Source organism: Eleutherodactylus coqui, chromosome 6, assembly GCF_035609145.1.
Source record: "Eleutherodactylus coqui strain aEleCoq1 chromosome 6, aEleCoq1.hap1, whole genome shotgun sequence".
Classification (NCBI taxonomy): domain Eukaryota; kingdom Metazoa; phylum Chordata; class Amphibia; order Anura; family Eleutherodactylidae; genus Eleutherodactylus; species Eleutherodactylus coqui.
The window spans coordinates 13,970,914-13,986,776 of NC_089842.1; the positions used below are offsets into that span (position 1 = coordinate 13,970,914).

General features: G+C 45.5%; 1 protein-coding gene across 1 annotated transcript; it reads right to left on the reverse strand.

Annotated features, from left to right (window-relative positions):
* Window positions 1–660: 660 nt before the first annotated feature.
* Window positions 661–5,362, reverse strand: HSPB7 (heat shock protein family B (small) member 7). Its single transcript, XM_066606314.1, has 3 exons — window positions 5,100–5,362; window positions 3,383–3,510; window positions 661–3,136 (listed from the first exon to the last, which is right to left on the reverse strand). Exons 1-3 carry the CDS (start codon window positions 5,275–5,277, stop codon window positions 2,957–2,959), a joined length of 486 nt encoding a protein of 161 aa, XP_066462411.1. The 5' UTR covers window positions 5,278–5,362; the 3' UTR covers window positions 661–2,956.
* Window positions 5,363–15,863: the final 10,501 nt, after the last annotated feature.

Below are 15,863 nucleotides of genomic sequence, written 5' to 3' on the forward strand. Positions count from 1 at the left end.
GCGGATTTGCCGCGGCAAAGTTCCGGACAGAATTTCCGCGGCAAATCCGCCCCGTGTGAACCCAGCCTGAGAGACGCAAAAACGGAGCAAACACTGATGTAAATGTAGAATCACTCATAGTGAAATTGGCCAGTTTTAACTGACCTAAATCGCACTTGCCCGTGTGAATATAGCCTTATGGGATCCCGTCGCCTTGGAAGCACACCGTAATCTTACAGGTAGTTATGGTGCTGTTCAGGGGGTGGCGAGGAGCCGGGGGAGTATTTTTTATACTCACCTGCTCCCCGTTCCCACGCTGTTCCTTAGTGAAATCACCACACAGGCTGAAAATACTATAGGGCAGCACATGCGAACTTAGGGGACACTGCGGGAATGAGGGGGTGAGTATAAAAAATACATTCCCTGCCACCTCCCTGAATAGCACCATAGCTTAATTTATGCTTTTCCAAGGTGACAGGTTCGCTTTAAGGATCTTCCATCAGGGGAGAGTCAGGACGCCCCCATATACATTAAATAGTCGTCCGGGGCCCAATGTGTTTGGGTACCTTTCATTGCTGCTCAGACACACTGATAATGTGCCATGTACATAAAGTGTAATACTAGCAGTGGCCACCAGGAGGAGCCGCATTCACACCTGGTGACAAATAAGAGTCATACTCATCAGTGATACAAAGTATTTAAAATGTAACAACACATACAATCTATATACAGGAGAGCGCAGTAACAGGCAGGAAGCGGCGCCGGACGTAACCGCACGGACTCCATGAGTGTGAATGTGTACAAATACATATATATATAGAGAGAGAGGAATAGCTGCCCCAGACTGCGGGTCCCCCTGGATAAGGCTGTTGGGTCCCCCTCCTGTTATTATTGGGAAATCCTCAGTGTTGGGGGGGCTACACTTTTAGGGTCCTTTTTTACAAGCGAGAAACTGTTTGAATGAGAGAACAATGACAGTCGTCTGCATTAAAATGCCGCTAGTTTTCGTCATTTGCTCATTTTCTCGGCTGATGGGCATTCAGGGCGCTGCGCCAGGGAATGAATGATCGCTTTTTAACACATAAGGACCTGCAAACGACTGAAGGATGATTTTTATGTCTGCATAAAATGAATGGCGAACGATAAGTGAGCGAATTATCGTTCGCCATTCAATCATTGAATGATTATCGTTTAGATTCGCACAACCCAACGATTCATTGAACAATAATCATTCCGTGTAAAAGGGCCTGAAGACTTTGCAGGAACAACTTATCACTAACGATGGCTTGCTGTGAAATCCGTGATCACTAGTGATAAATCGATGCAGCGCGAGCCTAACCAGGAGCAAGCTACTAGGGCACAGGCACGCCTGTGTGTCCAAACTGCACGGGATTTCCAATTTTGTAGCATAATGTTTTGATATTGTGACAAAAACCCCGTCCTAAATTCACTCGTATATAGCGAATCATGGGCGATCTCATCCATCTCTAAGAATAGCAATTATTTTGCAACCGCACAGATCACTGGGATTGCACTAGAATATGTCTAGATCTAGCCTGAACTTTAAAGGGATTAGTGCAGAACTAGCAAAAGGATCTGCAGTTTTTCCAGAAACAGCTCCACACCTGTCTACAGGCTGTGTCGGGTATTACAACTCATCCCCATACAAGTAAATGGAGCTGAACTGCAATACCAGACGCAGCCTATGGACGGATGTGGCGCTGTTTCTGGCAAAGCAGCAAAGTCTTTTTGAGTTGTCCGCATGTTGTGTTTGACATCTCTGCTCTGGCTAAGGGGGGGTCGAAATAAGGGAACTCCAACCCCAATATCCTCTAATGACCGATTATAAAATAACCGACATACCTCCTAAAGCTCTGGCGCGCTCCACCTCCATTCACGGAGCGATCATTGCTCCTGATAATCGCTTAAGCGCCCGACAAGCGTTTCGTGTAGAAGGACCCTTCGCTATATCTATACGTGGCTCTCTCATTGCGGGTGCATTCACACGGGGTGGTTTGCATGTGGTAAGAACTACAGCGAAAAGTGCCTTAGAAAAACTGTGTCCATTTTTCTTGCGGTTTTCTGGTGTTTTTGGTGTGGTTTTTACCGCAAATATGACAAAACTGCGGCAAAAAGACGTGCATTTTTCCCAGTACAGTTTTTGCGCAGTTTTTAACACGAACAAACCACCCGTGTCGGCGCTGCTCACGTCTCCAGACATCATTCTGTTTTTCTGTTCCATCATAGAAACAGAGAAATGGAACAACAGCCAGGAATGCATCCGTCATATAAAGGAGCGAGTGGCACGGGTCAGACCCTTTCTCCTATAATGGAGTTTTCAGGCTTCCGCTATGCCCTTGGCTATTTTCCCAGCATGCTGCACTATTTCGTCCAGGATTTTAGGACGAATCTTCATCGAAGGCTCCAACGCCGACATTAACCCTTTCCAATCCACTGTCTGACGTCTTCCTACATTCTGATTGAAGCCTCTACAGCTCCAATGTCAGAAGACGTCCCACAGGGTATTCTTACCGTCTATTGCCAGCCACTCCGCTGTCGGAGCCTTTCTGGTGCACACACACTGGCTTTAGCTAGCAGATGGCACCGTTGTATAACAGCAACAAGAGAAAGCCTTTTAGGAAACCCTGAATCCAAAATTGGATTGGAAAGGGTTAAGAGAGCCTAACCCAGACACTTTCAAAAGTCCTTTAAGTGGAGACACAGTGCTAGTAATGACGGCAGAGCCCGTACCCCATCATCATCCTGTTATGTGTCTGTTTGCACACAAGGAACCCAAAAATCTACAGTCTCCTCTGGAATGTCCACAGCAGAAATGGATGCTAAGTGCCCTCGACAGACTCACTACCGCCACCTATCAGTGCATTCACACTAATCATGAAGTCAAATTCATTCGGGGATGTGGTTTGGGTGCAGGGATGAGGCCGTGTGTCCGGCGCCCCCTCCTCCTCACATGTCTCTAGATTTTAATTTCAGTCCGGAACGTTTGGTGGTCCGTGTGCTTGCTGGGGCTTCTCTCAGCCTTGACAATCAACATGCCATTCTCTCCAAGGACAGAGGTCACTGTGGTGGGGTCCACATCCTCAGGCAGCTGGCACTTGTGGGTGAAGGTGTTCATGATGGTCCCGTCTGTGGCCAGCTGAGGAACAAGATAGAGTGTGTTAGGAGTAGGAGAAGTGAGATAACATCAGAATTGTGAATGTAGCCAATCAATGTGACTGGAGTATAAAAACAGAGTAAGCAGAACTGTGATTGCAGCTCTGGATGTGACTGGAGTATAAGAAATAACTCAGGATCAGTACAGAAAATATAGTCAATGTTATATAAACATCCATATCACTCAGTGTAAATAATAGGAGGACAGGATTTCCGGGGTGTCACTTACTTTCTCAGCATGCACCTCGATCTGGTTGTTGGACGTTGTGACAATGATGTCCTCTGGTGAGAAATCTCTGACATCTACTTCAAACTGATAAGTGTTTCCCAAGGTCTTCACATTCTGAGCGGCTCCAGCTGCAGGAAGATATTAAGAAAGAAGGACCTTATATTGTATTTCCTCTACATTAATGGAAGCAGCCTGTCAGCTAAACCAGTGAATCCCTACATCCACATGTATTATACTCCAGAGCTGCACTCACTATTCTGCTGGTGGAGTCACTGTGTACATAAATTACTTATCCTGTAGTGATCCTGAGTTACATCCTGTATTATACTCCAGAGCTGCACTCACTATTCTGCTGGTGGAGTCACCGTGTACATACATTACTTATCCTGTACTGATCCTGAGTTACATCCTGTATTATACTCCAGAGCTGCACTCACTATTCTGCTGGTGGAGTCACTGTGTACATGCATTACTTATCCTGTACTGATCCTGAGTTACATCCTGTATTATACCCCAGAGCTGCACTCACTATTCTGCTGGTGGAGTCACTGTGTACATACATTACTTATCCTGTACTGATCCTGAGTTACATCCTGTATTATCCTCCAGAGCTGCACTCACTATTCTGCTAGTGGAGTCACTGTGTACATACATTACTTATCCTGTACTGATCCTGAGTTACATCCTGCATTATACCCCAGAGCTGCACTCACTATTCTGCTGGCAGAGTCACTGTGTACATACATTTCTTATCCTGTACTGATCCTGAGTTACATCCTGTATTATACTCCAGAGCTGCACTCACTATTCTGCTGGTGGAGTCACTGTGTATACAGATCAGTGCTCACCCCTGAAGCTGTGCATAGAGGAGGACACTCCAGTAACTTATGAGGATCAGATGGGAGAAGCCATGTACAACAAAATATCCCTATGTCCATTCATGCTAACACTCAACACACATGCTGGGAGTTGTAGTGCAGCAGTGTCTGGGAAGCCCTTAAAGGGATAGTCTGTAGAGGATCGCTTATTTGCTCTCTCGGGTTCCTAATGATAATGCTCCATCATTTCAGAATAAACGTTCTGCAACTTTGATGATTCATTTCTACATCATTTTCAATCAGCACATTTCATCACAAATCCTCCATGATCTAGTTCTACTCACAGCTGAGGGTTTGCTACAGTGTAGACAATCCCATGTGAGAAGAACAAAGTAGCAGCATATCTCTCTCCTGTCTGAGCTGCAGCTCTTATCTACAATGATACATTGTTGCAATCCCGCAGTTGCGTGAGCAGGACAAGATCAGGACACATTTCAGCTTCTGGTCGTGAACAAGAACGTTGCCATTCACTGACAGCAAGGAGAGATCTTGAAAATGGAAAGGAAACTTTTGAAAGTTTGAGAACTTTGCCTGGTACAACAATGAAGCTTCTCGTTTAGATAAGACTGCATCCCTATACCCACATGATGAGCACCAACACTTTGGACACTGATGGGGGCAGTTATCACTCAGGCGGACTCTAGTTGAGATGATCCCACTAACTGGCTGCGCCCCTATAATCCTGGAGTGTCACCCCCATCATACATAAACATCCGCAGCTTCTTTAGGGATGGAGGTTGTGGCGTGACAGTGGAGCGGTCGCCCGGTCGTGGTCACCTCTGTCTAGTCCACAACCCGGTGATCAACCTCCTACTATTCTCCCCGTGAGTCCAACTTGCCTGTGAAGCCCAGGGGTTCATGGGGTCTCCTGAACTTGCCGAAATCCTCAGTGAAGATGCCCAAAGTCTTGTCCATGAACGGTTCCCGGGGCTGCGCGCCGGAGCTGGAGGATGAGGAGGATGAGGTCTTTTTGAAGCTGTGCTCCGAGCGGAAGGCCGACGATGATTGCAGGTTCATTGAATTTATCCGGAATGAAACCGAACACCGGGACGGGCCAATACACAGAGCGGGACAATGTGACGCTGCGGTCGGTGCGGCTCTGAAGCATGGCACATCTCCCTCATTCAGGGTTTATATAGTGACGTCCCGGCAGCCCGCAGCCCCCATGACTATATTTAGCCGCCTGCAGCATCTCTCGGGCAGCTGTGGAAAGTTTCAGCGCGGAGAGGTGATGGTGTCCCGTGATCATGTGACCTCATACCTCAGATAGTCCATAATATTCCCTCTCTGCTCCGGGGGGATTTCCAACATCACTAGATTATTATAAACCGAGGGTCACAACGTTTCTGAAGCCGTCTGAACGCCGAAAGTGTCACGCAAATCTTTATACAGCATAAGGGCTCATTCACAAGGGCATAAGCGGGTTTCAACGTATTTACGTGACCGAAAATCGCAATTGTTTGCGTTTGTCGGCCGTTCCTGATGGTTTTGTGCGCTCATATATGCTACGTATTTATGCATGCAAAAAATGGCAGAAGGGTCCATTGCTTAGTGGCGCAAATACGCCTTGAAGTTGTAGGTTTCCTGCGTTTTCCCTGCATATTTGTGATGGCCAATTCACTTCAATGCCCTATTTTGCTGTGCATTACATACTGAAGTAGGACATGCTGCATTTTTTTTTCATGCAAGCGAACATCTAGTGAAAAAATACACATAAGTGAACGCAGCCATGGGTTCCATTCACTGCATATTATGCGCATAATGCGCTGTGCAAATACGTTCGTGTGAATGAGCCCTAAAAAGTGAGGTATCCACGGCCGGCTGATATCCTGATTACAGATCACGGCATCACATCATTTGCAGATTCTTGACAGACGATCATGACAGAAATGGACCATCTACAACCACCGTATATGAGATCAGGCGTAAATATCCATGTTGTCACTAAAGCGCTCTCGCAGCACGTAACGCGGGTGCAACTGCCAGGGATTAGTCTATCGCAGCCGCTCAATCTTGCACACAGTTTCCACTCAGGCAGCCAATTGAGCACAACACAGTCCATACACCCCAAACTCTGGCTGCCACCACCCCTACTCTCCAGCAATCAAAGGGTTAACCCCACCAAAGGGTCCTTTAACACGGAGCAAAAATCATTCAATTGAGTTAACAAGCAAACCATGATAGAATCGCTTGCTTCAAAACGCCGCCCGTTTACACGCACAGATAATAGCTTCCATTTTTTCGTCATTCGCTCGTTCACTCGATTATTGGTCTTTTACGGGACTGCGCCAGAAAACGGGAGTGACTGGTCCTTGTTGTAGATGTAATAACTTACAAATGACTGAACGATGGTGTTTATATCCGCATGAAAGGAATGATGAGCGATAAGCAAATGCATTATCATTAGAGATGAGCGAGTATTGCCTTTAGCGAGTACCTGCCCGCTCGAGACTGAAGGTTCGGGTGCCGACGCGGGGGAGCGGTGAGCAGCGGCTGTCAGCAGGAGGGAGCGGGGGGGAGAGAGGGAGAGAGAGATCTCCCCTCCGTTCCTCCCCGCTCTCCCCCGCAGCTCCCTGCCCACCGCCGGCAGCCGAACCTTCAGTCTCGAGCGGGCAGGTACTCGCTAAGGGCAATGCTCGCTCATCTCTAGTTATCATTCTTCGCTTTTTTATACTCTCCATGTAATAAGACCCTCGGGGTCAGAGCCGCAAGGAATGCACTTGGCAAAGTTTTTAGACTTTAATGCAGGAAATGCAGAGCTTACAAAAAAGGATAAAGAAAAGACAAAGTAAAGAAAGACATCGTACAAGAAATGCAAAGAGAAACATACAGAAACCTGAAACCTGCCGGGCATTCTAAAGACTTTACGTTGCTGAGGGTGGTTGAAAGGATGGCGCACATTTCCGCTGCGAGCTGCCCTCATCAATACCCCTTGCTATTGCCCCACACATCTCTTTAAAGTTCTCAGACCCCGCTCAGTTTGCAGAATGGCTCTTTAGTTCGTTAAGTGAATCCCTATTAATATTAAAGTGACCGTCCGGTTTCAGGGTGAAATTCCGTCCTGGGACAGAAGGGGGAGGGCTGTATATCATCTGCAGTTGTTCTTCTCTGTCGCCTTTCCTATCCGTTGTTTTCAGCTGTCTGCGATTGCTATAGCAATTTTTTAACTACTTAATGCACACTGTGTACTGCTCTCTTATTGGCCAGCATTAATCACATGAGCAACTCTAGCCAATCAGAAAAAAGATATAATACATTGATAGTGCACGGTGGCGATTAGGTAGTCTGAAGATTGCCTCAGGCATATTGGATAGCCAAAAACAGGACCTGGAATTGGTGGATGGGAGGGGGCAGCAGAGAAGGTAAACAGCAGGCGGTATACCTCCTCCCCCTCCAATGTCGAGGCTAAAATTTGTCCCAAAACCAGAGAGTCACTTTGAAAAGATGCAATCCGTTGGAAGCCTGATGAAGAGACCTAAGGAGGTCTGAAAGCTTTCTGTAACATCATTTCTTTTTGTGAGCCATTACGAGGTATCAAATCTACAAGATCACTTTGCTTCTCTTACTGAGAACAATCTTTCATCCCCAAACCCAATATGCCCCCCGTGGAGTTACAGCTGGTACAGATTAGCTCTGGGCATGTGGACACCGGACAGTGAGCTGTTTGCCCAGATGCAGGACATTTGACTGCATATCTAGACAATGGTGACGAGTTCGACCATTGACCTTGAGGTGACTTGCGGCGACCTTGTGCGTCTCTCTTCAAATCTCTTCTGCTATTTCAGGAAGAACAATAAATGTCAGGCATACAGAGCGCCAGGAATGAGCCCGGCCGATGCCACGTCAGAACGTCTTGTTTTAGAAATATTTGTCCAGTAATCCAGAGATCCAGCGATTATAGTGGATTAATGAGTTAATGTCCAAACAACAGAGGAACAATCCTGCCTGGTGCCAGCCAGGATTCATTGTACTCACCCAGAACATGGTGCCATCAGGGATTGAGTGTGCTCACCCAGAACCTGGTGCCATCCGGAATTAAGTGTACCACCGCGAGACTAGTGCCATCCGTTAAGTGTACCACCCAGTGCACTCACTTCAAGCCTAGTGCCATCCAGAATTCGTTGCTCTCACCATGAGCCTGGTGCCATCTGGGATTCAGCGTACTCACCCAGAACCTGATGCCATCCGGGATTCAGTGTACGACCATGAGACTAGTGCCAGCCAGGATTCCGTGTACGACCACGAGACTAGTGCCAGCCGGGATTCTTTGTACTCACTCCAAGCCTAGTGCCATCCAGAATTCATTGTACTCACCCCAAGCCTAGTGCCATCCTGCATTCCGTGTGCACACCCAGAACCTGGTGCCATCCAGGATTCAGTGTACCACCCCAAGGCTAGTGCCATCCGGGATTCAGTGTGCTCATCCAGAGACTGGTGTTAACCTGTATTCAGTGTACTCACTTACAACCAGGTGCCTTCTGGGATTCAGTGTACTCCTCCGAGCCTAGTGGTAACCAGGATTCAGTGTACTTACCTAGAACGTGATGCCAGCCCAGATTCAATATACTCACACCGAACCTGTTGCCAGCCAGAATTCAGTGTACTTACCCAGAACCTGCTGGCAGCCTAGATTAAGTTTACTCACCTAGAGCTTGGTGCCAACCAGGATTCAGTATACTCAAATAGAACCTCGTGCCAGCCCGGATTTAGTGTACTCAGAGCCTGTGCCAGCCAGAATTCTGTGTGCTCACCCAGGACCTTATACCCTGTATCCTGGTGCCAGCCCAAATTCAGTATAGTCACCCAGAAGCTGGTGCCAGCCTGGATTCAGTGCACCGACCAAGAACCCAGTGCTGGTCTGGATTTTAAGTTACTGTTGTTTAAAAACCTACAAACCCCAGCGCCACATTGCCCTGCGCAGAACTGAATAGAGCTCCATTTATTGCCCGCTGCACGTCGCGCAGAATAATCCTGACGGCTACAAAGATGAGATTTTTCATGGACAGTAAAATAAAATTAGAGAAAAATCATCAATGGAGGCTACAAAGGATTAAAAAAAACTAATCCTGTTTGCTTGAAGCTGCGCAATCTATGTTTTTGTTGTGTCGGTCGCCATAATGATGAGAGAAGACTCCACAGTCTTGGAGGCGCCGCGGCCGCATTGCTGGAGGGCAGAGGCATCTCAGGAATGTAATTGGTGAAATCTCCGAGTCGGCGACATATTGTACAGAACCTCCAGCTGGGGGCACTTATGTGTCCGCTGCTCACCGACCCCGGACTGAGGGGACCTTTACACGTAATGAGAAATCATTTCCCCAAGCAAACGATGTCGCCGTTCGCTCGTTCTCGCTGGCGATCAGTTAAAACACAAAGATAAATCGTTTATTATGTTTTTACAGGATCGTTCAGTCGTTCCGTCCGCTGCAGCGGTGAATGAGAATGAATGAACAATCGCTTTTTAAACTGAACGATTAGAGAATGAGCCAATAATGATTCTTCTGCCTGCATAAAATGAACGATAAGCAAATTAATAAATGTTTATTGTCGGATCATTCAATTTGGAATGATGCAGCGCTTTTTTTTTTTGGAACAACAGTCGTTCCGTGTAAAATAACCTTTAGATTGGGGAACTGCACAGCAAGTAATTGTCTAATGATATCCTAAGGCCGGCGTCACACTGGCGTATGCAAATGTGCAGGAAAAAAACACACTGAGCTGAGAGCTGCCTCTAATTGGTCACAGTGCTCAGCCAATCAGAAGCAGCCCTTTCAGCAGGCGGGGATTTTAAATCCCTGCCTGCTGAAAGCACTTCAGAGCAGTGCAGGCAGAAGACCTGGCTGGATGCACTTGAGCCCCGGCAGATGCAGAGAGGTGAATATATATATATTTATTTTTGTTTTACACATTTTAGGGATGATTTTTCTGGGAAGGGCTTATATTTAAAGCCCTTCCCAGAAAATCACTGCAGGGCTTGCCAGCAGTCCATTGCTTTCATTGAATTCAATGGGAGAACATTGCAATCCTCTGCTACAGCTGTGGCAGAGGATTTCTTCATTTCCACGGGGAGTCCTGGACACTGTGACAATGCTGTCACGGCTGTAGCAGAGGATCGCGATATTCTCTGTATGTCAATGGGGCCGCCTCTGCTGCCGTCGGCCCCATTAACCAGAGGTGAAACCCCTGAATGTGACAGCATCTAGAGGTTTCACATCCAAGGAATCCCCTGCTGCAGCTGTCACAGCCGCAGCTTGGGATAGCGGGCAGCGCATTTTATGTGCACAAAAACGCGGCCAAGTGCATTTCGGTCCCGCAAATTTTTTTTGGCATCCGTTTTTGCGCACATAAATTTGCATGTTAAAACACCGTCTCACTGAGCCCTAAGAAACACCTCAGCGGATAGCATCACTAGGCAGATTTGCCATGCAGGACTCTAGGAAAGCTGGGTGACAACCCCTATAGGAATTTTTCCAGTAGGGATTTGGTCCTGAAAGATCTATGCATGGCGCTCCTGTAGATGAAGGGTTAACAACAAATGATGTCGCCTGGAGCATAACTGATATCATTCTGAGTATGTCAGCTGAAGGGTTAACATAGGGTGAGGCGCTAGAGACAGGCACGAGCCACGGTGCCCGCTCTCCTGTCACCTGTATTATGTTGCTACCTATTATGGAACGTGTGAAATAAAGGATCCCAGGGTAAAGTGACTGGAAAGACTGGACGACCAGAAAACAATCCACTACATGAGGCATATATATATATACACACATCAGACTAACGCAATGCAGACAGACACAAAGGGCCTCGTTTACCCAAACTGTCTCACAGTAAGACTGTCCAATCACTTTCATTTTACCTGAACAGTTTATTGCCCATAGCAACCAATCAGAGCTCAGCTTTCATTTTTTATATTGCTCTGGTGAAATGAAAGCTGTGCTCTGATTGGTTGCAACAAGAACATCTTAGTGTGAGACAGTTTACATAAATGAGGCTCAATATGTTACTACAGACTCTGGTCATATGAGGCGCTGCACATGTCTCTCATCTGTTCGCCGTCCATAATGTCATTGCAACTCAGAATTCCCCAGCATGCTGCACAGAATTTATGAAGCCAACATTTTTTATTGCTTTAATTCATTTAAAATCAAAAAAGTGAGGCAACTGTGCAGAAAGTGGTGCTAAAACATCTCCTGTCTTGTGTATACAGCTCCTGTGTAGATCTGTGTGTCTCCATGGCTGATCATGTAGTCGTGTCTTAAGTCCCAGCATCCCCCCCAAAAAAGCATTATGTCACTAACGATAAAAATAGAGTATACATATGTATGTATATATATACATATATATATATATATATATATATATATATATATATATATATATATATATATAGGGAGAGAGAGACATAGCATAGAAAGACAGCTATGAGATAGATAGATAGATAGATAGATAGATAGATAGATAGATAGATAGATAGATGAGAGAGATATGTAGTACCCCAGAGTTGGGTACTCCAGCACTTTCTGTGCCGACTATATCCTTACAGTCAGGTGATAATGTGATGTATAATAAGTTATGACGTTATTGTTCCTATTCCTCACTGTAATATGTATTCTGGTAATATTCCCAGCCCCTGGTGTGTACAGGTCAACTAGCAACAGTCAGGGGAGTGTTTAGCCAGGCTCAGAAAGAGTAGCCTGGGATTGGCAGCCTAGATTCCCATTACAGGTTGAGCTAGTTTTGCAGTATAAAAGAGAGGTGTGGGCGGAGTTAAAGGATTCTAGTCCAGGGAAGCCTGAGATAGAGACCAGGGAGTAACAAGGAAAAAGCCAATGCGGTGGGAAGTGGGAAGTGTGAGTAACCAAGTACACATTCTCTTGAAGAAGTTAGCAGTGTAGAGAAATAGAGAAGGAAAAGAGTTTGGCCAGCAAGAAGCTAGTATAGACAAGCAAGTCAGAAACAGTCAGTTCTTTGTAATCCCAGCCAGTGAAGTAAAGCTGGAGTGTAAAGTCAAGAGGTCAATAAAGTAGAAATTCAACCCTCACCTCCCACGTCTAATCAAAGTGTTTTGCTAATGTCAAGTTGCCTTAATCTACTTCAAGTAACTGTAATTCTAGTTGTATAACTGCTGCCAAGTAAAGAACTCTCTCTCTCTGCCAATAAAGTGTTTTACCAACTAAAACCTGCTTCTTGGAGCGACTTCCCACCATCTATAACATCTGCACTGAGATACCACACTGAACACTCCAGGCAAGGACTACGACCCTATTTTTGTTTAGTTCACTTTTTTGTATTTATTATTTTCGTTCGGAACGGGTCCCTACCCGTTCATGGACTGGCATCATGACAAAATAACATCTTCCCCTACCCGACTCCGCGGGTAGCGCCCCACTGGGATATCACCAATCTTACCCTGTCTGACCCCGCTAGCAGCACGCAGTGAGAACTGACAAATTTTGCCACTGTCTCCACATCCAGACCATATTCACCACCCTTCCAGGAGGAGCAGCAGAGCCACCATGAATACCATCTTAATCTCTCTTGCTGCTTAACCCCTCCTAGGTCTGTCTTGCTCTAGATAGATAGATAGATAGATAGATTTAGCAATTAAATTATGTGTGTACAATGCCCACGATACAGCATGCCACAGAGAATAACCCTAAAACAATTTGAATACTCCAAATATAATATTGTAATCATTAATAATACAACACCAGAACCAGGCTCAGTACATAAATACAGCCTCAGAACCCGGCTCAGTACATAAATACAGCACCAGAACCAGGCTCAGTACATAAATACAGCACCAGAACCAAGCCCAGTACATAAATACAACATCAGAATTAAGATCAGTAAAGAGATAAACTGTAAAGTCAAGTCAGCGCCTGTTATTTAAGTTTGTACTTCCTAGTACAACCTGAAAAAGACTGCTATCACCCATCATCACTCCACAGGCCATACAGGACTGATCAGAGGCAGCCAGTGCCAATAAACAATGACTCTGTGACTCACACATGACATCAGCTCTAATTAGCATTGTGGTTTTCTTCTTCATTCACTTCAGACCAACATGACAACTCTTGGACACAAGTTGTCTCTTCAGTGGTTTCCACACAGATGTCTTTGACTCTTTGCCTTTTCCTATACTTAATCCCTGTATTAAGATAAACTTTTAATAGTGCCACACATGGTTTCCCCTAAATATCGTATAACAGTGCAGCTCACAGCACCCTCTGAGCAATGAATAACAAGCCACCATATCCACCTGTAATGAACAATGATTTGCACTGCCCCCTGTAGTAAATAAAAAGCCATACTGTCCCCCAGTATTAATAAATTGCCATACTGTTTTGTGGAAATGAAGTCATAATGTTCTCCTGTAGTAATAAATATCTGTAATGCTCCCTGTAGTAAATAAGGAGCCATACTGTTTTCCTGTCGTAATAAATAGCCATACTGTCCCCTGTATTAACAAATAGCTGTACTGTCCTCCTGTAGTAAATAAGAAGCCATATTGTTCTCCTGTAGTAATAAATAGCCACACTGTCCTCCTGTAATAAAGAATGATCTACACTGTCCCCCTGTAGTAAATAAGGAGCCATACTGTCCTCCTGTAGTAATAAATAGCCATACTGTTCACCTGTTGAAAATAATAAACCATACTGTCTCCAGTATTAATATATAGCCATACTCTTCCTGTAGAATAGTATACAGCCGCAATGTCTCCTTGTAGTAATAAATAGCTGTATTGTCGCCTGTAGTAATAGCCATATTGTCCCCTGGAGTAACAGCCAGATTGTTTCTGTTAGTAATATCTATATTGTCCTCTGTAGTAGCCATACTGTCCCCTGTAGAAGCCATGCTGTCCCTTATAGTAATAGTTATATTGTTCCCTATAGTAGCAATACTGTCCCTTGTAGTCATAGCCAGATTGTCCTCTGTAGTAATAGCCATTCTGTCCACTGTAGTAATAGCCATATTTTCCCTTGCAGTAGCCATACTGTCCCCTATAGTAAAGGCCATATTCTCCCCGTTATTAACAGCCATATTGTCATCTGTTGTAAAAGATATATTGTCCCTGTTAGTAATAATAACCATGTTACAACCTGAAGAAGTTGTAACCCTGTAAATTCACTGCCCAGTTGCATTTATCATCAAGCCATGTTTCCATTATTCCTACTATATCATAGTTTTCTTCAGACTTTCTCGTTTCAAGCTCACCCACTTTACCGATCAGACTTCTTGCATTTGTTGCCATACAGTTTTTACGGTTGTAGTTATTTGTTTTCATTATGCTACTCATGGTCCTATTAGCTGCTCTGTCACTTATAACTGTACTAACTCCCACTCCAGCTCAACCCCATTTTCATTCCTTAGTCCCAGAACTCTGTATACATTGTCTTCCCCCCTATTTATTTTGTCCCCCCCCCCCCCCCAGTTTAAACACTCCTCCAACCTTGTAGCCATCTTCTCCCCAGAACAGCTGCACCCTTCCCACTGAGATGCAGTCCATCCCTACGGTAGAACCTCTAATCAACAGAAAAGTCAGCCCAATTCTACAGAAACCTAAACCGCTCCTTCCTACACCAATTCTGGAGCCACTTGTTTACCCCCCTAATCTCCCACTGCCTTTCTGGTGTGGCTCATGGTACAGGAATAGAGATGAGCGAGCATACTCGTTAAGGGACAATACTCGAGCGAGTATCGTCCTTTTCGAGTACCTGCTTGCTCATCAGAAAAGATTTGGGTGCCGGCGGGGGTGAGTGGTGGGTTGCGGGAGTGAGCAGGGGAGAGTGGGAAAAGAGAGAGTCCCCCCCCCCGCCCCCCACCGGCACCCGAATTTTTTCTGATGTGCAGGCAGGTACTCGAAAAGGACGATACTCGCTCTTCTCATTTTAAAACTTATTGAGGTGTGCCACTTCAGGACTAGCCTCCCTGGTTCTCTTTCCTCTACCTCTCCTAACTGTCACCCCGCTAGCTGCCTGCTCATCTTGCTCTACCAAACTACCATCCACCCCCCACATCTACCCTAGTGAGTGCTAATCAGTGAGCAGCAAACTCTTTTCTATGTTGTCAATGAATCTCATTGTTGCAAGCTGTTCATTTAGATCCAGGATCTGGGCTTCCAAATGCACAATGTACTTACATCTTGCACAACAGTATGCACCCTCAACCAGCTGGTCAAGGACTGTATACATGGCAGAAGATGCCCACTGGACAGCATTGTCAAATATGGAGCACATATATATTTTTTTTATATCAAACTCACGCTCCCACTGCCTGCTTGCTCTTAGTCACACTGGTTTATGTGCCCACCGCTCGTTCAAACTCACTTACACCACTTGTTCACACTTGCTCACTTAAGAATTATACTTATCTGCCCGGCTCAGCAGCAATCTTACTAGCTCCTCTTCACCCCTGTAGTAATAGCCATATTGTCCCTTGTAGTAGCCATATGGTCATCTGTAGTAAAGGTCATATTGTTCTAGTTATTAACAGCCATATGGTCCTCTGTAGTAAAAGATATATTGTTCTCGTTAGTAATAACCATAATGTCCATTTTATTAATAGTCATACTCTCCCCTGTACTAAAAGCCGTATTGTCCACT

Bases quoted from the DNA above. Each gene is read 5' to 3' on its own strand.
- HSPB7 (XM_066606314.1), bottom strand. From the start codon at position 5,277: ATGAACCTGCAATCATCGTCGGCCTTCCGCTCGGAGCACAGCTTCAAA. The intron at 3,511-5,099 runs GCAAGTTGGACT...ATCTTCCTGCAG, and splicing joins TGAACCCCTGGGCTTCACAG to CTGGAGCCGCTCAGAATGTG. The intron at 3,137-3,382 runs GTAAGTGACACC...CTTGTTCCTCAG, and splicing joins TCGAGGTGCATGCTGAGAAA to CTGGCCACAGACGGGACCAT.